The following is a 27,073-nucleotide window of genomic DNA, read 5'->3' as shown; positions in this document are numbered from 1 at the left end:
CAATAATTGTGGCTATATACTCTTATGTATATAAACGCCATTGTCTTACTTTGACCTGTGAGTCAAATGCAAAATGAAATCATAAATATATACAAAATAAACTGAAGCCTTTCTACAACATTTTAGCTAGAGCGTCAAGTATGGTCTTGACCTGAGCATTTTTGTCATTTACGTCGGACGACTGGTTCGTGCAATTTGAACAGGCTGTCTTAATGTCACCTCCAGGCGATTTTACCTGTCCTATTTCAGCAGTAGTTTTACACTGTGGCAGTGAAGGTTTAATTTCCGGATCATTTAACATGTTAACCTCCATGGGAGATTCGCATGTAGAGTTTTCATTTTCTGAAGAGTATGGTGTATCGGTCGGGACATTAGTTATTGATTTATTGCGTTTAGATTGCACTTGTTTTTTAAGCTTAGTTAGCTCGGATTCACTATCAGTGCTATCAGAGGACGATAACTGTTCCCGTAGTCTTTTTCTACGTAGTTTTCTTTGAATTTCTGCTAGTGGTGGGTCACTATCAGAGCTAGCAGACGAATCAGTTCTTTCGCGACGTAACCTATTTGTCACCTTTTTGGGGACTGTTTGTGAGTCTGACATAGAATTGTCGCTATCTGCGTTGGATTCAGAGTCTGAGGGGGGTACTGCGTACGTTGATTTCCTAGTTCTTTTATCAATATTGACCTTGGGTGCTTCCCATTCATCTATATTGGCCGCTTTTATGTTTCGAGCATGAGCATGGACGGTGGTACCATCAAGTACATGCCTTAGTACAAAAGTGAGCGGGGTCTTTTTCTCAACAATGCGATAATATGGTGTGTACCTATGATCAAGTTTGCTTTTCCTGGCATTATTCTTTAGAAATACTGCCTGGCCTACATCTAAGGTAACCTCTGTGGCATTACGGTTTGCATATTCTGCCTGCTTCCGTTTAGCCTTTTTCATGTTTTGATAAGTAACTCTGAATGCTTTGTGTTGTTGCTCAAGGGCAATTTTATGTTCTTGTTCACCCATGTATCGCCTGCGCGGGCGGAGCAAGTTGTCAAGAGGTAACTGAGGGTCACGACCATACATAAGGAAGAACGGGGAAAAACCTGTAGTTTCGCAAGGGCTGAAGCGATAGCTTGCTACAGCAGCTTGCAGACCTACATCCCAGTTTTGTGGTTCTGTTGTTTTGGACAGAATATCTTTTAGACTCCTGTTGAATCTTTCAACCTTACCATTAGCATTTGGAGAATAAAAACTTGTTTCAATTTTTGGTATGTTTAATTCTTTAGTTACGTAATCCATTACTTCATTCACAAATTCTCCTCCGTTATCACTAAGAAGTGTTTTCATTGCTCCGTATCGAGGGAAAATCTCCTCAATAATTATTTGAGCGACTGTTTCTGCAGTCTTATTCTTAATTGGGAACACTTCGGCATAGCCTGTAAGCCAATCAACAAAGGCTAGTATATATCTGTTTCCAGCCAACGTCTGAGGTAGTGGGCCGGTTATGTCTACACTGACTTTAGAAAAGGGGTAGTTAGGTATTTCTGTGTCCTGTAGCGGAGGTTTTTGTGTGCTTTGCGATCTCATTTGACAGACTACACACTTTGAAACATATTCAAGTACATGTTTGTACAAGTTGGACCAGAAATATTTCCGCTTGATAGCGTCGTAACACTTGTCCGCACCCTGATGACCTAGCTCGTGATATTGTTTAAGTACTGCGGTTCGCAGGTGGGATGGGACACATAGCCTGAGGACGGGTTCACCGTCTGGGTCAGAGATATAATATAAGATATCATCCAAAACTACGTATTTGTTCATAGCTTTGGCTGGGTCATGAACTCGTAATTGCTTTCTTATCTGATTGAACGATTCGTCCTTTAATTGCTCTTTCGACATGTCTATGTCTGTTTGGTCTAAAATTGGTTTTGCAACATCCTCGGGCTGATTTGGGACATAACTTACAAATTCCTTTGGATTGATCAAGTTGGTGTTAATAACATTGACCTGGAATGTATTATCGTTAATGTCAACATAGCGGTCAATTGCCGCCTCTTCCTCAGGACTGAGAGGAGGGTGTGGCATGCGGGATAGCATGTCAGCACATGTGTTTTCACGCCCACTGATGTATTCAATTTTCACATCATAGCCTGAAATAGCTAACGCCCACATTTGAACTTTCTTATTGGTCATTGGTGAGCTAAGTAGATGGACTAGTGGTTTATGGTCTGTCCGGCAAATCACTGGAGCGTTTCTAATGTACCCATCAAAAGATTCAAGCCCAATTTTCAATGCCAGGGCCTCCTTCTCTATCGTGGAGTATCGCTGCTGAGAGCGGCTTAATTTGTGAGACAAAAAGTGTATTGGCCTTTCGCAAGGCACATTTGGCAGAATGCTGTCTTCTGGGTCACAAGTTTGCACCAAGACTGCCCCGATGCTGATATCCGACGCATCGGTATATATTACGTAACCTTTCGTAACATCAGGGTAAGCAAGATGTGGAATAGCGGTAAGGTCATTTTTTAGGGCTTGAAAACTTTGTTGACATTCTGGAGTCCAATTAAATCTGGCGTATTTGCGTGTGAGTGCAATTAGGGGTTCAGCCATGCGTGAAAATGCAGGGATCATTCTTCTGTAGTAACCTATCATCCGATGAATGATCTCACTTCACGCACACAAGCCGGTGTGGGCAAGTTGCGTATTACTTTTACTTTTTCAGGATCAGGTTTTATACCCTTTTCACTGACAACAAAGCCTAAATAGTTTGTTTCTGGTTGCATAAAGCTGCACTTGCTTAGCTTAAGTTTAAGGTTGTGCTGCCTTAAGCGATTAAATACAGTGCTTATGTGTTCTAAATGAGATTCAAGTGTAGGAGACACAATAATTATGTCGTCTAAATAGGCCATTGCGAATGTTTCGCAGTCTTGCAGAACTATTGACATAAGCTCTTGGAACACCCCGGGGGCATTACAAAGGCCGAAGGGCATTTTACGGAAGGCAAATAGGCCTAAGGGCGTTTGAAATGCTGTCTTTTCTTTATCCTTAGGATCCATCATGACCTGCCAGTAACCACTTTTCAAGTCCAGTGTCGTAAAGAATTTTCCGTTCCCGAGTCGTGCTAGCATTTCATCTATTCTAGGGAGGGGCCACGAGTTTCTCTTGGAGACAAAATTCAAGGGGCGGTAGTCCACGCAGAATCGCTTAGTATTATCTTTCTTATTGACTAGAACGACTCCTGAAGACCAAGGTGAACGAGAGCGTTCAATAATACCTGCCTTCAACATATCCTTAACTGCTTTTTCAATAATGGGTCTATTTTTCAAAGGGGTAAAGTATGACTTCGCTTTTATAGGGCTAGCATCACCAGTGTCTATTTTCATCGTAACCGAATCAGTCTGGCCTAAATCCATATCGCTCTTTGCGAATAAATCAGTGTTTTGTTTTATCAACGGTTCAATCAATTTTGCATATTTACCTGGACAGTTGATATCGCCCGGAGCGAATTCAGACATAAACTTTGTTTTGTCAGGTTCACAAGATTGATTTTGCTGATTTTCAAATGTAATTATATCCACCTCATTAACTTTCTCAGCTTTTGCGACAATACAATTTTTCTTCAGGCAAATCGTCTTGTTTGTGCTGTTTACAATTACAAGCGGGAATTTCCTATCTTTACGGACATTAACCACACAGGTAGTTACCAAAAGTCCCGGTTCAGTGCTTATAAAACCTTCTGTTACTGGTGAAATTTCGTATGTTGCCGGGGGAAAATTAGGATCTTTCTTAAGTTTACCTATACATTGGTATGCAGTTTGTGGCTTTAATATAACCTTTTTGTGCAACCTAGCAATCGAATGAATATGTATGTCAGATTCTAAAGGCACATAAGTTTTACCTATACGAAGACGGTGTAAGTCGCAGTAAATACGAACGCCAAATTTAAACATCCAATCTTTTCCTAAAATAACATTTTTGGTCATATCAGATACTACATAGAAATTGTGATTTAATTTTGTTCCGCCAATGTAAAATGGAATATTTACTTGACCTAAAACTTTTAATTGACCTCCATTGACTGACTGCAAATTAATATTGATCTTTTTAGATAATTTTGTTTCAAAAGGTAGCGAGTCGTAAACTCGTTTATGAATAAGTGTTACCTCACTTCCGCTATCTACTAGAGCTCTGTATTTATTTTTGCCTATCTTAACTAAACATGAATTTGGATTGCCTGCTATATTAACTTGATATGTAATTTTTGAATTATGTTGCTTATGTTGTCTAGAGCTCCCCAAGCCGGCTTCAAAGCGTGAGGAGCGTGTTAGTTTAAATGTGAGGTTGCTTGTTGTGTATTTTGTGAGTATTTTGGCTGCTGTGTGTTTTGTCGTGCGTGTCTATTTGTGTTTTGTAACTGAGGGCACCTTATACGAATATGTCCTTTCTGACCACAGTGCCAGCACTCAATGTCTGCATTTCTGTTTAACCTTTGCTTGTATTGTACTGCATTAACAGTATTAGGTAGGGCTCTTTGTACACGACAATATCTCGCCGTGTGACCTTTTCGGTTGCATAGCTGACATCTACGGGTGGGGCGTACATGATCTATTTCCATAGGCTCCTCATGCCTTTGAGCTGTTTGTGAGGGTCGCCTATCAAAGTGACCATAATCTCTCCCAGATCTGAGTGAGAACCTCTTCCTTAAATTTTGTTCTTGATTTGCCGACTGAACGGCTGCCTGTAACGTTTGGGGGTTTTCGCGCATGACCTTGAATTTTAGATAGTCATGGGCGAGGCCATCAATGAAGAAACCTATTAGCTGCGTTTCTACCGCTGCTAAACCACCTGGCTGACCTGTGAAAGCCTCTTTTGCCAGGGCTAATAAGGATTCGGCATAGACCGTAACATTTTCATGTTTGCCTTGCCGCACATCACGCAACAGGCGTAATGCGTGTTGAGGGTCAGTGATTTCACTGAATCTATTTCTGAGTTCAGTTCTTAATTGATCCCAAGTGTGTGTAGGGTTTGTTTCTAGATACCTTTGAATAAAATCTGAAACAGCACCCTTACTGCTCTGGTAAGCAATCATTTTTCTTCTTACTTGATTTGCGGAGACAAGTATGGCATACTTGTCCATTTCCTTCATCCACTGCCTGAATTTAGAAGGATCACCCTCATAAGGTGATATGATGCTATCTATTCCCGTGCCCCCATCATATTAAGAGTTTGCATTTCATTTTCTATCCCGTTTAGACCCTGTTGTAACGGTGCTTGTTGGTTAGCTTGCGCCATTCTAGAAATTCAAGCAATAAAATCTAACTTACGTGAAGATGGTCTGTAATTAGTCCAATATTCCTCCCGAATCACTGACACTAATGAAACTGTTTGTTAATTACGTAATTTTGTGTCCATCACAGTTCTTGTAATGATTACGTAATCCTGGTCACGGCACCAAAACGAGTCTTGTTACCCTACGGCTGGTGTTACGTGATCGTATAGAATATTGTTCCTTCGCGTTGTGTCTTTGGTGGGTAATCAAGAGCTCATATGTATGTGAAACGAGAAGAAATGGAAAATAAACAAACACACTGTCAGCTTTATATAATGTATTAATTGTTAACTAGAATATGCAGAAATAATCACACGCGAGCCTCTCTCTGTATTAACGTATATACAAGTCAAACTAGATGAAACAGTTAATAGTAAAATAGTCCCAAAATGTCTTTCAATACAGCACACCCTGACGCAGAATTGGTGGCTGGGAAAATAATGTGTATACTCTACAAGTATCTATCTAACAGTGCGCGCCACAGTACCGTGGTCTATGGGTTTTATATCAATTATGTGACCTTTGACTGTCTAGACATGAGGACATAGTTATTATTAACTTCTTTCTGAATATATGTTTGACCAAGGTCAACTATATGTCACGCGTATACCTGTGTGACCGGTTAAGGTATTTCATGTATAAACTGAAATATACGAATATACATGAAAGATGGAATGCTAGATATCATAATGACCTGGGTAAACGTTAAAGTATAACACTTTCAAGGTCTCCGATCGCTTGTGGTTCTACGGAAACAGATGTGGGACGAATGCTCTTATTTGCTATATGATCATCAGCAAAACCGTAGACTAATATGGATTTTAGAATGACATCAAAAAGAGTTCCAGCATAGGTGAGATACAGCCACGGCCCAAGGCAACTGCCCTGGGGCACACTGCATTCAAGATTGCGGTCTGATGAATATACATTGTTGATATTAATCTTACAAGTTCGAGGCCTTAAATAGGAGTCTACCCATTGAGGAGCTGTATCACAGACGCCATATTGTGCTTTTACGACATCTAGAAGAATGTCGTGGTCGACAAATGCCGCACTTTAGTCAATCGCAATAAGGGCCGTGACTTCCTTTTTCTCCATACCACTTAGAAGATCATTGACCAACCGAAGTAGCGCAGATTCACAGGAGTAGTGTTTCCTATATGCAGACTGGTTCTTAGGCAAAAGATTGTTTTGATTTACATGTTTGTTTAATCTGTAAAGAACATCTTTCTCAATAAGTTTTGATAGAAATCATAAATTACTCACAGGACGATAATTGGAAAGCTCTAGTTCAAGACCTGCTTTTTTAGCAGAAGTCTAACAACTGCTTGTTTGTATTTCACAGGGAAAACACCTTGTTGTAATGAGAGATTCACCAATTTAGTGATACTAGAGAGAAGTTCATCTACATGTGATTTCAGAATACATGCTGGCAAAATATCTAACTCTGAAGACGTAGTATTCAATTCATTGATGAGATTTTTCACTTCATCTTGAGTCAATTCAGTAAATTTGTTTAAATTCTGATTGGTCACTCAGGGATCACACGCATATAAGTCAAAAGTAAGTTTAACCATGACTGAAGGTGCCACGAGTTACTGTATATACCGACACCACCTCCTCTCCCTCCTCCTCCTCCTCCTATTTCAATGGAGAAGAATACTTATTGGACAAAAATGATGACAAGGATGAAGATGAGGTGGAGGATTATGATGACCATGATGATAATGAAGATGATAGTGATGATGAAACAGAAAATAGGAATAATGATACAAGCTTTGTAAAGAAACGATCTTTGATCAAGGGACCTCCCGGTAAATGTAGAAAAGTTGAGATTATAGAAGAGCGATCACGTCGTGAGATTTGGGATAAGCGTTTTCAGGATCCTCTCAGACAATCTATTAAAGAACAATTTAGAGCTAAAGTTAACATCTATACGGAACAAGGGCTCTCTTTTGAAGAAGCTTACCGTCGCACCGCTAATGACGTGCTGCCTCAACTAAGAAAGAGACTGAGACAAAATTATGTCCGATTTCTAATTGACTTTTATGAGCTACAAAACGATCCTACTCAGCAGCAGATTCTACAGTCGACTAAGAAACTAAGAAGTCAGCACGGTATGACTGTCAAAGAATCTATTCGACAAGCCATTGCGCTTAGAAAAGACCTATTTGATGAGTTGTGACACCCTTAGCCCAAGCGGTTGATATTGCTAGGTCGGAAATAAGACGGTCACGAAAGCATAGTGATCTGAAGCGGCATAGGGATAAAATGGACACACCTTTGAGTCGTGATTTAGACAGCCCACGACGTAAGAAATATCGCGAAAGCATGACCCAAGATACTATGGATTGGAACACATATACATTTTAAAATGAATAACTACGAGCTCGAGGAAATGTTAAAAGAGTACCCTGTGACAATATGCGCTGTGGACCAACTTCAAATACGTACAGGACAATACGTCATTTCGAATACAGACACGAGCCAGGGATCAGGAAAACATTGGATGGCCTTTTATTTTCCAAAAAGAGGACCCGACGAATTTTTCGATTGGTTAAAATTTCGACGTTTTCATTGGTCAAAACGACTTTATTGGAGATGTTTCATTGGTTCGTTTTTCCTGCCTTCTGATTGGCTATTTTATATTTAGAAACGACGGTATTAATCTGTATTCTAAATGGATAAAGAGTGGCGTACATCCGTTTCCGATGTAAATAAACAAACACCACAAATTTTCTATAACAAATACTTGGCAACTAATACGCTATATATACTACATATAGACAATTTGATGTATAGTGTTATTCACCAGACAACTGGACAATATAAACTGTGTATATAAACTGTGTAAATAGTGCAAGAACGGCTATTAACTGTTACAGGGTACCAGCTTGGTCTTCGACAGCGCTACACACCCCACCCACTACACCTGCAATAGAGCCCACAGAACAGCAACGTTTCCATTCCTCCCTTTCAATTTTGATCTTGATATATTGTAGAGTGTTTCTAAATTTTAACATATATATAAACCAGACATGCTTCTTTTTTGATATACCAAATTTATTACAAATCGGTTGTGTGTGGTTGGGTTTGTTTACCTGCTTGAGGTGTGTCATTCTTGTCATTCTATTGTATATAACAAAGTATTTACATGATCGGCTGGTTCCGACTCAGTTATATGTGTGCTTCATGTGTATAATATACGTCCCTTTTAAATTTGACAAATATAATATAGTCACATAGTATGTCTAAGGTACTGAGAAAGGGGCCGGGTAGGCACCCACTAGATTTATCCCGTATATTGGGAGATACGTTAGATCCCAGTGAAAATCACAGGGTTAAGCTAAATACGGCAAAATATATCTGTGTGTTGAAGGGTAGAAATCAGGTTTTGATAGATAATATCAATGTTAAAAATTTAGCAAGAGAAATAGATAGAACATTTCAAAACATACAGAAAGTTACCCCACTAGCAAATGGTAGCGTCATGTTGGAGTTTGTGTCGGCAGAGGCCCTGAGTACAGCACTTAATGGGCCTTGTGTAGAAATCATGGGGGTGGATGTGGTGAAATTTTTGCCTGGGGACATCTGCACCTATGATGTCGTCATACATGGAGTACCGTTGGGTGAAAATATGAGTGAATTTACCAAATCATTAAATTTCGACAGAAATAAAGGGGCATGTTTAGTGAGTGCAAATAGGTTAATGAACAAGTCTAAAAAAAACCATCTAATGCTGTGAAGTTGACATTTAGTGGAGCGTGTCCACTGTATATTAGGTATAGTGACACACATATTATATATAAAACAGAAAGATATGTACAGCCGCCAACAAGGTGTTTTATTTGTCAAAAGTTTGGGCATATTTCTAAAAGGTGTAAAGGTGAAATAAAATGTAGCAAATGTGCCGGGGGCCACAACATCAAAAATTGCTCATCTGATAGAATAAAGTGTGTTAACTGTGGTGAGGAACATTTTGCAGGATACAGAGGGTGCTTTGAATATTTTAAGGCCACCTGTATTACCTATATTGCTAAAGAAAGAGGTCTTACATGGGAAAAGCGGAAATAGTACTTAAAAGGGAGGAGGAATTATTGTTACAAGAAGAAAGAAATCAGGCCCGTGAAACTAGGGAAATGCCGGGTCCATCCCCCTCATGCTCACCCATACACCCTAGGGAGGTGGGTGAGAATGAGGGGAGGGGTCCGGTCCAACCGATGCCGGATTCGAACAAGTCCGATAATATCAAGGCTCAAACTGAAAGTAGACAAAGTTCCTCAACTCCCGGAAAGGTCATGGAGCCATCTTCAGTGACGCATGACCCTTCGTCGGTGGCGACAGGGTCAGAGGAATCTACCGTCAGTGATGGGGGCCAATTTGACGTCACTGGGGAGGACTCTATGGTCTCTATACATTCATCACTTTTCCAAGATAGTAGGTCAAAAATATCAAATCATAGCCACACTATAGAACATAAAAGTGATCATAACTATACAAATATGTCCATATCAGGACTAGTGGCTATGAAGGTTACACCAACTAAGAGTCAAGCTAGACACCTCCCCCAAGATAATAGTATTATTGGGTCAAACAGAACAGACAGAGCTGATAGATCAGCTCAAACGTCTATAACAGATAATATGTTTAAAGTCAAAATCATAGACAATATAAATAAAATAGGTCAAAACAACAAAACTATTAAAACAACATATGATGATTTGACCAAAGCAATAAAGTCTATGCTACTAAGTAAATCAAAACCGTCCAATAATATGTTAGAAAATTATATAAAAACTCAACTGGACGTGTTTTTTTAAAGTTAATAATAGTAAGGGGGAGGTGTTTGATAGCAGAACTAAAAAGACTGTACATAGAGTTGTGGTCCCTAGCAGTACAGGGGTGATAGGAGGCGGTTATAAACCCCCTACTACACCTAGGAAATTAAAACAGGGACGGCAGACTGTTTCCAAATTAATTAAAGCTCCAACTGTTCAGGTCCAGTCTAAGATGAGGGGTGTAAATGTTCAACATTAATAGAAACCTTAATATTTTTTGTCATAATGCACAGGGTCTTACTGGGGCATATCATACAGAAATAAAACAATTAATAGATAATAACCCCCAGATAGACATCCTGTGCATCCAAGAAACAAAATTAAAAAACAATATTATTAAAAATATTCCTGGGTATAATGGGGAATTCAAATATTTTACAGGAAATCCTGCAAGTGGTTATTTGGCAGCAGGTGGTCTGGTTATTTACATTAAAAACAGTATAAATTATGAAGTCATCACTGCAGATAACCCCTTAAATCAAAATGGGGAAGTGGTCTTTGAATTATTAGCTGTAAAACTTTACACTGAAGGTGCACCCCTATATTTGGTCAATTTATATGCCAGGGGTTGTGACCTGTTATCATTAGAAAAGATAACTTCACAGATAACTGTAGATAATAAACTACAGGACTGTGTGATAACAGGCGACTTTAATGCTTATCATGAATATTGGGGGTCATCTTATACCAATAAGAGGGGGAGGGAAATTTGGCATTGGGTAGAACAACACAATTTAGTATTAATGAATGATGGCACCCCAACTAGGTTAGATAAAGGGCAAGGTACATCCTCTTGTATTGACCTTACCCTGGCCACATCACGGATTTCGGCTTCTTTGACATGGGGAGTAATTAATGATAATCTAGGGTCAGACCACTTCCCACTTTACATGAGTATAGGATCCAAAATTTCTGAAAATGATAAAAATAATAATATGCAAAAATTCATCTTTGAAAAGGCAGATTGGTCTACTTTTCATGAATTATGCAAAAGCATTACTTTAGAGGATGTCTACAGTGATGATATTGATAATTTCTGCTATAATATATCAGGAAAAATCATGTCAGTGGCTGAACAGACAATACCCGTCTCAACCGGTGGGCCAGTTAAACACAAAAGGTGTAATAAAGACTTAAACATTATGAGAATGTTAAGAGGCACAGATTTTGGATCAGATAAAAACAGCCTCTTACTTCTGTATAAGTCATTAATACGTTCAAAAATAGATTATGGTGCGCAAATCTATTCTTGTGCTAAAGAGTATCTACTTACTAAGCTAGATACAATTCAGAATAAAGCCCTGAGGTTAGCCCTTAAAGCCCTTCACTCCACCCCTGCTCATGCTCTAGAGATTGAGGCGGGTATTCCACCCCTCAGGCTTAGGCGGACTGAACAGATTGGCAGATATTGTACTAGGGTAAAAACTAGGCCTAGCAATCCAGTAAATGATATTATAGGTAAAGGCTATTTTATTCAGGCCAAACAAAAAATTCCAATGTTACCTTTTGGGGCCATGGCCCAAGAAATTACTGAAAGTTGTGGTGTTAAAGATATTAAGGTGGCTGATCACAGGCCTAATTTGGTTCCGCCATGGACTCTTGACTTGCCAGTTATAGATATTTCATTAACAGAAAAAATAACGAAATCTGATTTGCAAATGGCCTCGCAAAAACAGAAACACAGATTTATATTGATAAAAATTACAGTGATTATCTTCATATATTTACAGATGGGTCAAAAAGTCCTGATTCTGGCAAAGTAGCTATGGGTTTAGTGATTCCATCAAAAAATGTTCAAATAAGTGATAGGTTAACAGATAAAATATCCATCTATACTGCAGAGTTACTAGCTATTAAAAAAGCAATGTGCTGGATTTTAGATAATAAACCTAACAAGGCAGCAATTTTTTTCTGATTCACTTTCATCACTGATCTCGCTGAAATCAAATAATAGTCGGTCGAGACCAGAACTTTTATCTGAAATTATAAGAATATATAATGACTGCCTGAACGCAGGTCTACAGGTTACCTTGGTATGGTGTCCAGCACATATAGGTATAGCTGGTAATGAAAGAGCAGAGATGGCGGCCAAGTCAGGCCTGGATCACAAATATGTTACTGAGAATATTGACCTAGCACCCACCGAGGTCTATTCACAAATTAGAAGTTCTATTGTCCAAAAATGGCAAAATGCCTATGACAAAGAAATATCTAGTCACAGACATATTAAGACCAAGGTGGGTTTTAGCCGTCCTATTAAATTCTCTAGCCATAACAGGATAGACAAGGTTATTACACGGCTAAGGCTAGGCACCACATTATTACCTGGTAGTGCAGGCCAGTTTGTAAAAGGCGCAGGTCCTAACTGTGAAAAATGTGGCATTAAATATACCACAGATCATCTATTTTTGGAGTGCTCAGAATTTTATAGTCAAAGATTAGAATTTCAGAAAATCTTTATACAATTAAAAATTGACTATAGCACTAAAAATATACTGGACCCTGCCAAATCTTTAAGTACCCCTATTTTTAAAGGTCTAAAGAAATTCATTCTGGATTGCAGGCTAACAGATAAAATCTAATATTATCTTTTATTTTCATATATAAACACACAGTAAATTTATTACAATAAAATCTGCATTATTATGCCATGATAATATTCAAGATGATAAAACATCACATATTGATTTATATGATAATTGATAATTTTGAATATTTCTTTTCCTTTAATATGTTTCCATGTGGTGCGGGGATTGTGTGAACTGTCTTACATCCTTTAGCACCACTGGTAGTCACATACCTAATACAATTCATTATTAACTTATTATAACAAAACCGGCATTGTTATGATATTCTATTACTTAGGTTAAAAATTAAAAATATATACTTTTAACTAAGACTTAAAATGAAGTAAAAATTTCTTTTTAGTCACATTTATTTACATGCAGTATGTCTTTCCCTGTTTATTTTGTTATTAATTTGTCCTTAAGAAGATATATTATAAGTACTTATTATTCATATTTCGTATAAGTAAAATAATTAAAACAATAAATAAATTCTAGGATATTAAGTACATGTACTTATAAATATGATATAGCTTAATTCTGGTTTTTGACTTTAGCATGACAAATACAGTATTAAAGAAGTAGAAATATGTAAATATATAAAAAATAAAGATAAATTATTCAATATGCAATATTAGATGTATTAAATATTGTGTAAACTTTGGAAAAATTACATTCACAGCCTTGCGCGCACCTGACTTATTTCCATCCGGTTCGCGCGTCGGTCTTGTTTTGCAAGTAGGTCAATCCGATTTTGAGATCAAGCTCGTTTATATACCAGCTAAGTAGGTCAATCCGAAAACTTGCGCGCGGACCAGATGGAGATGATGGCAGGTGCTTTCTACTCTTTTTTTTGTAGTATATACATGTAACCTGAAAATCTTGACACTGCATAACAGTATGTAAATAGTGTACATATTAATTTTTATGTTGTATAGCAAACATAAGTTGAACTTGTTCTGAACTTTGTTTTTAGCAAAGTTGTCATGGAAAGCACAATATAACGCTTAAGGAGTTTAATTGTCTCAGGAAATGCAGGAATGTCCATGAAGATACGCATTGTCTAATTCGCATAATTAATGTAACATTATTTTTGATACATATTTTATGCCAGATGAAGGCTGTAAATAAACACTGAAAAGGTAGTGATGCAAAAATGACATAATGGGCCATTTTCATTTGATTGCATGGATTTCATTAGGGTCTAGACCTACTTTATATTTAAAATACGTACAAAGTTTTGCAATGGTGTTTTCATTAATTAATACAGCCAACTTTAACAAAGCTGCTGAATGTCTCCCAAAAGTGATAAGGGGTCGACAATGTGTCCCAAGTTACCTAATATTTCTGATTTACTGTGAATTACAAAAATTCGTGTTCTGATATTCAAGCTGAAGATATAAATGACATTCTGTTTGCTGGCAGCCACCCTTTTTGCAATGTCCCCAATCAGTTCAACTTTGGAATTGTCAAATCCGGTCAGTTCGCCAGAACGTGTTTGACACAAAGGTAAAAGAGTGCTTATTAGGCAAATAGAATTATTCTCTGAGCCCGCTTGTAGATTGGCAGATTTACCATACCCTTGAAGGGGCTCTTTTAAAAATATGTTAAAAATCATTATAGTGGTTGATGGTGTTCAATTCTACATATCTGATAGCCATTCTCGTAACAGGTACTGATGGAAAGTGTGTTCTAGGTGTTGTTCCTACTCTATTTGAATTGCGCCCTTTCGTTCGAAGCTTTTCATTATCTTTAGGGCTATATCCTGATAATACATAGTTTAACTTGCATTCATTTATCATGTGTACTGAATGATAGGAATTCCTGGTTAACGAAATAAGGAAGCGTAAGTAAACCCAGCAGAACCATCAATAAGTCAGTCGAAAAAGCAAAACATTAATAACTTGACGAAAGGGAAGTCCTTGAGAATTGTTTTTGATGTTCTGATTCTGTTAGCTGTACACGTGAATTCTGCCATGTTGCAAATAGGCCGTATAGAGCTGAAATGCACCTTTCTATCAGTACTCTCAGTGCTTTGTTTTTAAATGTAATCCTTTTTTCTCACAAAGAGTTTTTAAATAGGGTTTTGTTGCGCTGTTTATTCTATAACCACTTATAGGCTTCTTAATGTTAAATTATTTTCAATGTACTACATACTGTTCATGCGGTTATAATACGGGGACCTGTGTACTGGATTTTTTGCGTAACAGTTTCATAAGTAGTGAGTGACTTCCGGATAGGCAGAGGTAAGATTTGTTTATAGCTCTTCTATATAAATAATGATATTTATTCACAGCAGAGAAGGAAATGGTTGTCTCATCGAAACATTATTTATTGTCTTTAGTTAAAAATCTTAAAATTGACGGAAAATTACTAAATCTAATAACGACACTTAACATAATCATAGACTTAAAAGAATCTATATTTAGAATCACGAAATATCCTACATGTATGTTTGTAAGAAAATACTGTAGGTGAACTTTAGTCAACCAAGTGATGGCTCATTTTTTTTATTTAAAATTTCTTGTAATATAGCACTTCAGATACAGTTATTTTTTACTTTCATGCATAAAATATTGTTAAAGTATTTTCGTTTTTGAAATAAACACACTGCCGAGGAACTGCGACGCGTGCCTAAATCCCGCACAATAACTCAAACGATAACATGTTTGATAAATTTATACTAAGTATGTCTTTTTTATTAAAACGTGCTAATACAGAAAATATTTTTGTATAACATTATGTTGATGCTCTTAACTTTAATTATCGACAACCTTTTAAGTTCAACGATGCATGAGAACCATAACAATCAAACAATAATATAAACATGATGTCGTTGAAATTACCGTGCGGGAGGAGTATCTTAATCATATTCAGCTAAAAAAGGGTTTATCTGCTACATAAATTATGTACATAAGTACGGTTAAATACCTCTAAAATGAATAAAATAAAAACTGCTACATGAATTGTTAAATATAGCTTTATTAGCCACTTAATAGACTGATAATTAATATGGTATTAGGGGCTTACTTTGTTTTGTAGTTTTTTGTGTTCTGTTCAAAAGGCAAAAGCCAGTCTATACTAGAGAGGATTAATGTTAAAATTCCTAGAATATGATAGAGTTTTTACATTTTTATGTATTTAATGTTGAAAGATGAGCTAGTCCATATCATGGTAATTTTAACATCAGTCCTCTAAGGAAATCTCCGAATAGTCTGGCTTTTGTCTCTATGAAAAATGGATTTTGACTCGAAAAAGATAAAAAGGACAACAAAACATAGAAATACTTTAATTGTCCGGCTAGTGGCTTGTGTAAGCATGACACTTGACATAGGATATAGTTCTTTACATTAAATATGGGGTGATTAATTTACATACTAATATCTATGTACTTTTATTTATTCCAAAGCCGTAATGACAGCTAAACGGATTCTACGTTGTGCTGAGAGTGTAAACATCAATCTTTTCTGCATAATTTCTCCTAAGAAATTCGAAATAAATATCTTGTGTTAGTGACATAGGCAGTTAAACTCCCGATTTGCTGAACCATTATGCAGAACCCAGATTACGCAAAAAGTAGACCATAAAATGCAAATCAGGAGTTCGTAGGTTCGGATCCCTTTTGATGCATTATTTATCGTGTCCTGCGGGATGATTAAACAATACCCGTATTTTCAATGAATAAGTTATTTAACATTTTATTTTTAAAGGGATCGCAATGTCTAGTGGTGGGGTACCAGAGAGCAACGATTCACCGGGTGCAGTGGCTAGTGGTACATCCTCAACGAGACTTACAGTGAGGACAGACGACACGGTTGGAGACCAACAATGTCCCCAAGAACCGTCATGTAAATATAGAAAACTAGAAGCGCCACAAAAACTTTGCAAGGATTCTGAGCTAGAGAAGAGAGTTAAAGACTTAGCGAAGAACGTTATTGCTGCTCAAGGTAACGTTGTTGTTTATTAAAGGAACTAACATACACAGTTAAGGCGCAAAATAATTTCTCTCAAAAATCCATAAAAATGAGTTCTCTCAAAGTGACTAGTGGTACAAACTTATTGACATAAGATTTTTGCAAGATATTCTCGTGAATAACTAACAATATTGTGCAGAAGGTAATAAACCGTTGCGACACTTGAAATAATGCAGAAAAAAAAAGAAAGAAAATTTATATTCTACTTGCATTTACGCCAATACTTGACTTTTATTTTCACCCACTGTGTCATTTTTCAGTACCATATATACTGTAGCTTTAACATGATAAATACACTTATGGTGTGTTTTCTTTTGTTTCGTTGGGTTTAACGTCGCACAGAATTATAGGTCATATGGCGACATATGGTGGAGGAAGATCCAACGTGCCCCTCCCACGGGCGGGAACCGACATTCTGTAAGCTGGCCGGACGGAAATATACTTATGATGATCCCACACTACGTGTAGACCATAATAAACGCAGTAAACTTAAACATAAATCAGATATAAGAAATTTTGTACTAACATAAATATTGTACTTATAGGACCTGCTTTACAAGACGACCAGAAAAGATGGCTTATCATCGGGATATGTTTACATAGTATTATTGCACCAGCCTTGAGGAAGTATGTGCCGCCGATTCTACAAACTGTGTATGCCTCATTGAAAACTTCGGACAATATCGACAGCCAAACGTTTAGACACTATCTAAGACGTTACAGACCGACAAACAAAGAACTGAACTACGAAGCCATCAACGGCAATGGTACTGTTCAAAAAGTAAAGGGAAAGAACGATTCGCAGAAGTATGACTTCAGAGTGCAGAACTGCGTCGACCTATCTAAACTGTTCCTTCAGACACACATGGCACACTATACAGGTTTTGATGACACGTGCGACACATCAGCGCTACTGGCACTCGTTATCAATATCGACAAGTTTCCACAAAACTTGCGGACTGCTTCAAAAACGGTAATGTTTAAACCCTAATTTTAAGTTTAAATAAATTATGATTTTTTTTAAAGAAAAATATATGATTTCCAGTACTTTGCTTTTCATTAGATATTCTGTTTATCGCTAGTGATAGCGGCGTGTTAGCTCCATAAATATAATACAAAAATACTGACCTTAGCAGAGTGTAGCTGACTCGTTTGTTTTCAACATACATATAGATACAATAGTTATTTTCATACAAAAATCATTCCAAAAGCCTCGTCGCATACAGTTTTATAGTTTATGACGAATAACTATGGGAAGACTGAAGTCGTAAATGCGTCCATTCAATGACAGCTTCCAATTATAAAACTGGTTTGTTGTTTCTTACGCAGTTAGAGTTCCAGGCGTTCTATATCTGAAATTTCAAGCGGAATGATATTTCAGGTACGTGACGATGTCCGCAACCTATGGGCTCATTGTAACTTCAGTGAATGGGACAACCCGAGATATCAGAATAGTTTCTTGCAAATGGAACACCTGATTCAATGCATGAAACTACAGAAACAAGAAGAGGTAGACCTCCTGAAGCTGCTGGCGACATGGAAGACAAACGGTATGTTTTGTACGCTTATGTCAATTATAAAGTGTGAACTGAAAAGATCACAACAGGCACTGACCTCCAGATTTTGGCATTAAATGATATTTTTAAAAGTGAAGTTTGGTTATATTATGAACGTTTTGTTTCTAAAATATCTTTAAAAATGCCAACTTAAAAAAGCCTGAGTCAGGAATCGAACACGGGCGGCCGCGGCAAGAAACGTTTTCCTGCGGACAAGAGCAGTACACCACGGAGCATTACGTATTTAGCGCCAGTTAATTATAAAGCTTTATTATTAAGGTAGTTTATCCCCGGTACCCCTTTACAAACGCTTCTCAATTTCGAATGGAAAATATTAGTAAAAGGAATTAATTATTGTGTGTTTCAATAACATATAATCTGTCAGTATTACAATAACTGTCTGACATCTGAAAATTTTCTCCTTTTTGCACGGCATTTACAGCGACTAACCCAGAAAAATGTGATTCAACTAAATCCATTCTGTGGTTTTGGAGGAGATGTCGTTTAAACAAAATTATTGTTGAAGACGGACGGATGCACGACGGACGACGGACACAGCGTGATCATGGATTTTGATGAAACTTGGCCATGATGTTCTTTAGGTGGTTCTTTGCCAAAGTTGTTCAAACGGTTCTGCTTGGTTGCACATAGGGGCTGCCAGAAGTAAAATTAGAAAAAAACTTCGAACGAATTTCCTCCTAAACCGATGGTCCGATTTTTAAATAATTTCACACAAATGGTTACTTTGTGACCCTGTACTAATACTGTTCAAATTATTTTGATTTGTCAAAAAACATGGCCGCCAGAGGGCGTGATCCCTTTTCCCTATATGTATTTATTAGAAACTTGAAAAGTCTTCTTGTGTGAAACTGCTGGCCCGATTTTAGAATAATTTTACACAAATGGTCTTTGTGTGACCCTCTCCAAGTTTGTTTAATTATACTGATTCGTCAAATAACATGGCCGCCAGAGGGCGTGGTCACTTTTCCCTATATGTTTATAGTGGGAACTTTAAAAATCTTTTTGTGTGAAACTGCTGGCCCGATTTTTAGATCACCTGAGTAATGCTCATGGTGAGCTTTTGTGATCATGCTGTGTCCGTCGTGCGTCCGTCGTCAACAATTGTGTTTAAAAGACATCTCATCCAAATTCACTGGATGGATTTTGATGAAACTTGGCATGAATGTTTCTTGGATGGCCCTTTACCAGATTTGTTCACACGGTTCCGCTTGGTTGCACAGAGGGACCACCAGAGCTGTTTTGTTATTGATGCCAGCAGTAGATAAAACCGAGACCGCTTATCTCTGGTTAAACATTGATAGTACCTCAAATTCTTAGATGTATTTGTACCTTGTAAAGATTGTGGAATTAGAACTCTTTTTTGAATGATCATTTCTGTTAAATATCATTAGATATTGAAATGAAATTGTTTTAATTGGCTAAAATGTTTGAGTCATTCAGGCGGTGTGTCAATAAATAGTGGGTTCGACATTATTGCCCTTTGGACTTCAATAGTATAGTCTCCCAAGTAATAAACAGATTTCCTCGCATTATCCTAGGTAGATGACAAGGGGGAAGGATATTTAATGTGTTATTTTACAGTCCGTATATGTTGGAGGCATTTCATTAGTATAAGTTTAGAGAAATGTCACAAGTGACATGAGCTAAATATTATTTTTTTTATCATTTAATAGGTTCTGCGTTACTACAAGGGACCATTGGATTCGAGGTGCTGACCGAAGTAAAGAAAGCAACATCAATTTTAGCTGAATATTGTAAAATCACAGGAGCTACTGCTGACGAGAACTTTGAAAATATCTACAGGGTTTTGACAAATGTATGTTCAAATTTAGAATGTTTAAAACAGATAGTTTACACAATGGAAACAGATCGCAAGAAATATTGGGAAAAACTTAAATCTCTTCAACAGAAAGTCGACAGCCTGTCGTCGAAAGAGGATTCAAGCAATGAAATACACCATTTTTATACACCTGGTAGGATAAAAAACATTTGTTGGCCGTGAAAAGGAACTTGAGCAGATAAATTTAAAGTTCAGGGCGAACGATGAGAGGACATATACACAAGCAATTTGCGGTCTAGGAGGAATGGGCAAAACCACGCTGGCGATAGAGTATGCCTGGAAATTTCGGGACTGTTATCCGAGCGGAGTCTTTTGGGTATTAGTAGAAAACGACGACACGCTTCTCAATTCTTTTCAGTACCTAGCTGTACGGCTTGGAATTGATTCGGCTGATGGAAAAGATGCAATGAGAAAAACAATGCACATGTTGTCCTGTTGTAAAACTAGGTTGCTCTTGGTCGCTGATAATCTCGATAGTGACACAGTAACTGAACTTATGGCAGAATTATTGTCAAGTGTATGGAGGCTTGATACTAAAATACACGTTATAATAACGTCTCGAAGGGAAAAAGTCAGTGCAGTTGAAATGTTTGATACAGATTATTGCGTAGGAATGAATAAACTGACACTGGCACAAGGTAGAGATTTTATGAAAACACGAACAGGAATAAACACAAATGATAAAACAATAGAAGAGTTTGTAGAAGAATTAGGAGGATTACCACTTGCTCTGGAGCAGGCTGCAGCACACATCAAAATGTTGCAATGTTCCTTCGAAGAATATTTGGATGCATTCCGGGAAAAACGTTTGAAACTTCGTCAAGCTAAACGAAAAGGTGGTCATTTTCATGAGTCCGAGGAACGGTTAACAGTTCATACAACTTGGAAAATGAACATTGATCAAATTATAAAACATTCAGAAAAGGAAGGTCTTGGTACAGCCGCTACCACTGTGATGGAAATAATTGCTGTTGTACCTCTGCCGGAGTTTCCGTTAAGCCTGTTGAATACTGGTGAGCCAGACATTCTAACAGTAGATGGCAGAAATGTAGATAATGCTCAAACAATATTGAAAGATTTACATAGTGCAATGAACAGTAAACTAAAAAAGAAACAAGCTGTTGAGATTCTGACAAGATTTTCTGTTGTGGACAGGGAACAATCAGATGAACTGACAATGCATCGATTGGTTAAAAAACTATTAAAGAAACCATGGATGATGAAAAGGTGACAATGCTCGTGCGTTGTGCTTACGGAATGGCTGGCAAAGCCGCCAGGAAAAGTAAAGAGGAATGTGTAGATGCTACAAAGCTTTCAGACGTACTGAAAATAAGAAGGAAAGAAGCAATACAAGCTATTAACATACAGACGATAAAGGCGATACTAGCTATTGATATAACAGGGAGAGAATCAAAACAAGCTATCAGTTGCTTTTTGAATACACCTTATGCCTAATATCTGTACCAATAAAAACTTGGTCAGAATGTTTGAAATATTATAATGTTGAATAGTTAAAACTACCCACACGGTCACTTGATCTATTAAACCGGTACCTGTAAACCCTTCTCAGTACAACTCAATACAATACAATATCCATTTATTTTCTCATTTCATATGAACATATGACAGAATAAGGATACAATATAACAAATGTTTGAACGAGGCTGTTACATGTGTTAACATTACAAAATAATAAGAGAAAAAAAAAAGAAACAAATATTCTTCTAGCATTTTACAAAACATACATATGTATATATACTATTACATGTGTAGTAATATGTAGTTTAAATCAATACGGCAAATATTAATATGAAGATGATTATCTTAAGAGGTCTAATTCTGCTGGCAAATTTTCATGGCCCTTAATTTGATATACAATTAAAATATTATGAACTCATTAAAACTGAATCTGACATATTTAATGAGACCATTTAATGAGACCATTAATCATTTTTTATCAATTAACGGCCATTAACAAAGTATTAAAAAAATAATTGTCCCATTAGTTCTTACTAATTAATGTGGAATTAAGGGGTACTTTTTAATGGCATATTAATTATGAATTATAGGGGGATATGCTTAGCACCTTGTATGTATAAATTGTACTGTGCAGTGTTAAACAATAGGTTGTCAAAATGGGTTGAGGATAACAATATCCTGGCTGATGAACAGAATGGGTTCCGGAAAAATAGGAGCACTGTTGATCACCTTTCGTCATTAACCAACTTAGTTGATAGTCGTATTAAGAAAAAATTGTCAACCTTCTGCGCTTTCATAGATTTTCGAAAAGCATACGACTTGATTGATAGAAATCAGTTATGGGAAAATTGTATAACTATGGAGTGAAAGGAAAAATGTTAAATGCTTTGAGATCTTTGTATAGCTCAGTTAAGTCTTGTATTAGACTAAATGGGGTCAATAGTGATTGGTTCAATGTGAAGACAGGTTTACGTCAGGGATGTAGTTTATCCCCAATTTTGTTTAATCTGTTCATAAATGACCTAGTAAATAATGTTAAACTGCTGAATGTTGGTATAGACATTGGTGAAGACGAAAAGCTATGTATACTTTTGTATGCCGACGACATTGTTCTAGTAGCGGAGAGTGAGACAGATTTGCAGTTGTTGCTTGATGTCCTTAGTGTCTGGTCCGAGACAAATAATATGTCTGTCAATGCAACAAAAAGCCAAGTTATCCATTTCAGGACAAAGAGTGAACCTCGAAGTAATATTGCTTTTTGCTGTGGCCCACATACACTAGCTGTTGTTGATAAATATGTCTATTTAGGCCTTACTCTAACTGAACATTTGGACTATGGAATAACTGCAAAATTTGTTGCACAGTCTGCTGGTAGAGCTCTAGGCTTGCTTATTGCTAGATGTAATAAATTAGGCGGTATGCCTTTCGATGTATTTTCTAAGTTATATGATAGTCTTGTATGGCCTGTTATTGCTTACGGTGCCTCTATTTGGGGGGAAAGGTCGTATTCCTGTGTTGATGCTATTCAGCATAGGGCTATGAGGTTTTTCCTCGGTGTAGGGCGATATACGCCGACCGGTGCAGTATCAGGCGATATGGGTTGGACACCGCCACTCGCTAGACAGTGGATTAGCATTGATAATTTCATTGTTCGTATGAGTAAAATGGATAATAACAGGTTGAATAAAAGAATTTTTGTATATCTAGACAAGATTGGTAACTACAGATGTAGGAATTGGAATTTTAGAGTTAAAACATTGTTACGTAAGATGAATTGTTCAGAATTTATTGTAAATAATGAGACAACTATTAATAAAAGAGAACTCAATACCAAAGTTACAGATTACATAATGAATGATTTTAAAAATAATTGGTTACAAAATGTCAATAGAATTAATGGAATTAATGGAAGAGGAGGTAATAAGTTAAGAAAGTATAAGTTAATTAAACAGGATTATGGTGTAGAAACTTATTGTAAACTCATTATGTCTAGATCTCACAGGGCTGCCTTTGCAAAATTTAGAGCCGGTGTTGCCCCGTTGAGAATTGAAACTGGGCGGTATGAAAACTTGCCTGTTGCTGCTCGAACTTGTCCATTTTGTGTGTCTTTAGTTGAAGATGAAATACATACTCTGTTCTTTTGTCCAATGTATAATGATCTACGTAATTTACTATTTGAAAAAGCTGTACATCTAAATGTAGATTTTGGAAATATGACAGAGGAAGAAAAATTCATACTTCTGTTTACAAATGATGATATTATAAGAGATTGTGCAAAAACCTGCTTTTTAATTTTACAACGGCGTCAGACATTTTTGTGCAAGTAATGTGGGAGAATGTTGTGGGAGAATTAATATTGTTTGTTGTCTTCTTATGAATGCTTCGGGGCAGAATGAGTCGGAATCTTGGTTCCCCCATGATATTGTCCTCACATGTGGCACATATTTCATAATGAACATGTGTACATAACAGTAAGCTTTTAGACAGTACAATATATCTTAGTGTATATAGAAGTGGTTTTAATAGAAGAATTGTTTTAACGATGAATAAATGTATAATGTATAGTCTCTAATAGTTCTATATAGAACAGTTATGTACTATTATATGTATGTTTGTAAATGTATATTGTTATTGTATGTATGTGATAGAGACTCTAATAAACTAATAAACTATTAATTCCATGCCAATTAAAAAATTTCATGGAGTTTTAAGGAGCCTGTTAACTTATTTTAATGGTTTATTTTAAGACAGACAGATAATTTTATTCACGTAAACTAAACAGTTTTTTGTGATACATGTATACATATAAATATTTGTCAACAAAAAGTCATGTAATGCGGACAGTTTTTACAATAAATAAATAAATGGGGGGTGAACAAATGACATAATGTTTATAAGACATATGTTCTACAAAATGTTTCTGAGTAAACAATAATACATTAAGAATGTATGGTGTCAAGTATTACAATAAACTTGATCTTAAGGATGATGCATAATAAATAAACTTTGCTAAGTTGAGCATTATTCTATTCTTATCACATTTAAGGAGATGAAGGTATTTTTGAACACTTGGTCTACGGTAATAATAAGGTTTGATATAAACATGCCTAAGGTTATTGTACACTGGACATACTAATACAAAATGATACTCATCCTCAATATCTCTACTATGGCATAATGTACAAAAGCGCTCTTCTCTAACATTATTTTAAGCAGCTTTTCATGGCCATTAAAGTCATTTTTAATGTATGGCATTAAAACTATGGTCATGAAAATCCCATTAGATAGTAAGAAGTAATGGGTGAATTTTAACGGTGACCTGTTAAAACTGTTTAAAACGTTTGATAAATTAAGGCCAATTTCATGACCCTTTTAATGGCATGTGCATCCAGTAGTGTATTGCGAAACTAACGTAATAATTCAAAAAAGGTGTTTGATTTTATTGATCGAAGCCAACTTTCAGATAAATTGTTCTCAACTGGGCTTCATCATGGTAAATTACTAAGCGCATATATTTTGTTGTATAAAGATGTAAAATGTTGCGTGAGATTAAATGGTTCCGATACCTCTTGGTTGGATGTTAAGTGCGGATGAAACATTTTCCATTGTTTCCAATACATGTACTTTTGAATGGATATATTAAATGTAATTAAAAAATAGATGCTGGTATCAGAATAATTGAGGATATTGTAAGTAAACATTTATTTGCCGATGTTGTGGTTATTTTAGTTTAATCTGTAGATTTACAAATATTGATTGATATGTTAATAGTTAGAGTAACATAAAAATTATGTCAGTTGATAGGGTCAAGTTCTAGAACAAAGAGTACACAATTAGCAAATTTTTATTTTAAATTTGGCAAAATCTGCTGGACGAGCACTTGGTCTTCTAATAGCAAAGAGTAAAGCAGTAGGTGGTTTCCAGTACTCAGTATTTTTAGTTTCATGATCTTACTGTTCCGCCCGATATAAGTCATGGGGTGTCAATTTAGGGTGATAATTATTTTTCATGTATGAATGCCAGTCCAAACCTTGTGATGCTTTACATCTTATCTGTTTGAAAATAAACACCTAATATTGCAGCAAGTTAGAAAATGGTTGGAGATCAATGACAGTTATAGTGTGTGGTTCAGTTACAAGACACTTGAATGTTTAATATAGCTGAAAGCAGCATTGGTAAAAGAATATTTGCATGGGTAAGACAAAGTGCTGTAAAAGATGTGAAAGTATTTTTCAAAGTCAACAAAATGCTAATGATATAGGTTGTCCAAGCGTTGATATTGAACCAAATATATAATTGATTTTGTTGAAGAGAAATTGTTATCCTTCAAAATAAGAGATAGGGTCGAAATATACTTCGTACATACAGATTGTTCAAAGATAAGCCTGCTGTTAAAAATATGTGAAATGTAATTTGCCCTTTCGCCAAAAAAGTTCACTTGCCAAATTTAGGTGTGGTGTAGTACAAGTTCGACTCGAAACTGGTAGATATCAGAACATTGATATCAACTATAGATTTTTTTTAACTATAACTTATGTGCTGAGGTTGAAATGCATGTGTTAACAAAATGTCCTCTCTATACTATTGTACAGAAAGAGCTTTTTTTATAGAACGGATCAAATAAATAATGATATTGATTACAACTTTTGGGCGTAATAGAAACTATAGAAGTTTGTGGGATTCGAACTCGGGTCGCACAGGTGATAGCCCAATGCTTTAACAACTGAGCCAAAGCGCCGACTCTCTGAGGCAGTTGTCAGAGATTGGTTTTAAGCTTATGCTTAAGGTGTCCGATCCACAAATAGGTAACATTTCAATTTCTGGTGACCCCATGTGTTTTTTGGTATCATTTTAAAGACCTGTGTCTACTGAAAAGGAATTAGTAAATAAAATGACCATAATAATATGCACGAATCACTACAGTCATGTTTTTTACAGCAAAATGATAACTTTTATACGGCGCTATAATATCTGGATTTCTATAGAAGTATCACTGAAAACTATTAAGTAAAAAATAAAATTCTAAAACATTTTTGTCATGTAATTTATATTTGTTTTTTTTTTTCAGTTGACAATACACTTTCAAATGATACCAAAATAATACGAGCTTACCAGGCATCGATATTTGATGTATTTTGAAAGCACTGTTATATAGAAATTGCTTATTTGTGGACCGGATATACCTTAAGCGACTGTTGGAATCTGGGATAGTCAAAACGAGTATGCGCTGGTTTCTCTAATACTCATTCATCAGTGATTCTCTATAAAGTAAAACAATAAATAAGGTAAACTAATAAAAGCAAATATACAGATTTGAACATGCTTATATTGTTTTCATTTCTATCTAACAAATTCTAAATCTAGGTATAATATTCCATGTATAATACAAATTTAGCTGTCATCGAATTTGACATCTGCAACGTTTATAAATGTTTTAATAACTTCCAGTTTCAGTGTTGTTTCAAACAATTACCTAATAGAAT

General features: G+C 36.3%; 3 protein-coding genes across 4 annotated transcripts in view; all 3 read left to right on the top strand.

Moving 5' to 3' along the window:
• Positions 1 to 24,157, top strand: part of LOC123532002 (uncharacterized) — a 116,230-nt gene extending 92,073 nt beyond the window's left edge. The window contains exons 1-5 of one of the 2 annotated variants that reach the window (XM_053518612.1): positions 14,932 to 14,966; positions 16,431 to 16,667; positions 17,240 to 17,667; positions 18,076 to 18,244; positions 19,945 to 24,157. In XM_053518612.1, the coding sequence (XP_053374587.1) occupies positions 16,439 to 16,667; positions 17,240 to 17,667; positions 18,076 to 18,244; positions 19,945 to 20,273 (1,155 nt within the window). In that variant the 5' untranslated portion in view covers positions 14,932 to 14,966; positions 16,431 to 16,438 and the 3' untranslated portion in view covers positions 20,274 to 24,157. Of the gene's footprint in view, positions 1 to 14,931; positions 14,967 to 16,430; positions 16,668 to 17,239; positions 17,668 to 18,075; positions 18,245 to 19,944 lie in introns of those variants that run through there. The other variant, XM_045313333.2, reaches the window with a different exon arrangement.
• LOC128546706 (uncharacterized) lies at positions 20,356 to 21,342 on the top strand. The gene has a single exon (XM_053517966.1). The coding sequence runs from the start codon at positions 20,356 to 20,358 to the stop codon at positions 21,340 to 21,342; it is 987 nt and encodes a 328-aa protein (XP_053373941.1).
• Positions 22,466 to 23,917, top strand: LOC123565466 (uncharacterized). Its single transcript, XM_045359333.2, has one exon. The coding sequence runs from the start codon at positions 22,466 to 22,468 to the stop codon at positions 23,915 to 23,917; it is 1,452 nt and encodes a 483-aa protein (XP_045215268.2).
• Positions 24,158 to 27,073: the final 2,916 nt, after the last annotated feature.

The sequence above is a fragment of the Mercenaria mercenaria genome, chromosome 11, assembly GCF_021730395.1.
Source record: "Mercenaria mercenaria strain notata chromosome 11, MADL_Memer_1, whole genome shotgun sequence".
Classification (NCBI taxonomy): domain Eukaryota; kingdom Metazoa; phylum Mollusca; class Bivalvia; order Venerida; family Veneridae; genus Mercenaria; species Mercenaria mercenaria.
This window is presented reverse-complemented; position numbering and strand designations above follow the sequence as displayed.

Excerpts from the sequence above, each read along its gene's own strand:
- LOC128546706 (XM_053517966.1), top strand. The coding sequence starts at position 20,356 with ATGGGCAAAACCACGCTGGCGATAGAGTATGCCTGGAAATTTCGGGAC.
- LOC123565466 (XM_045359333.2), top strand. The coding sequence starts at position 22,466 with ATGTTAAATGCTTTGAGATCTTTGTATAGCTCAGTTAAGTCTTGTATT.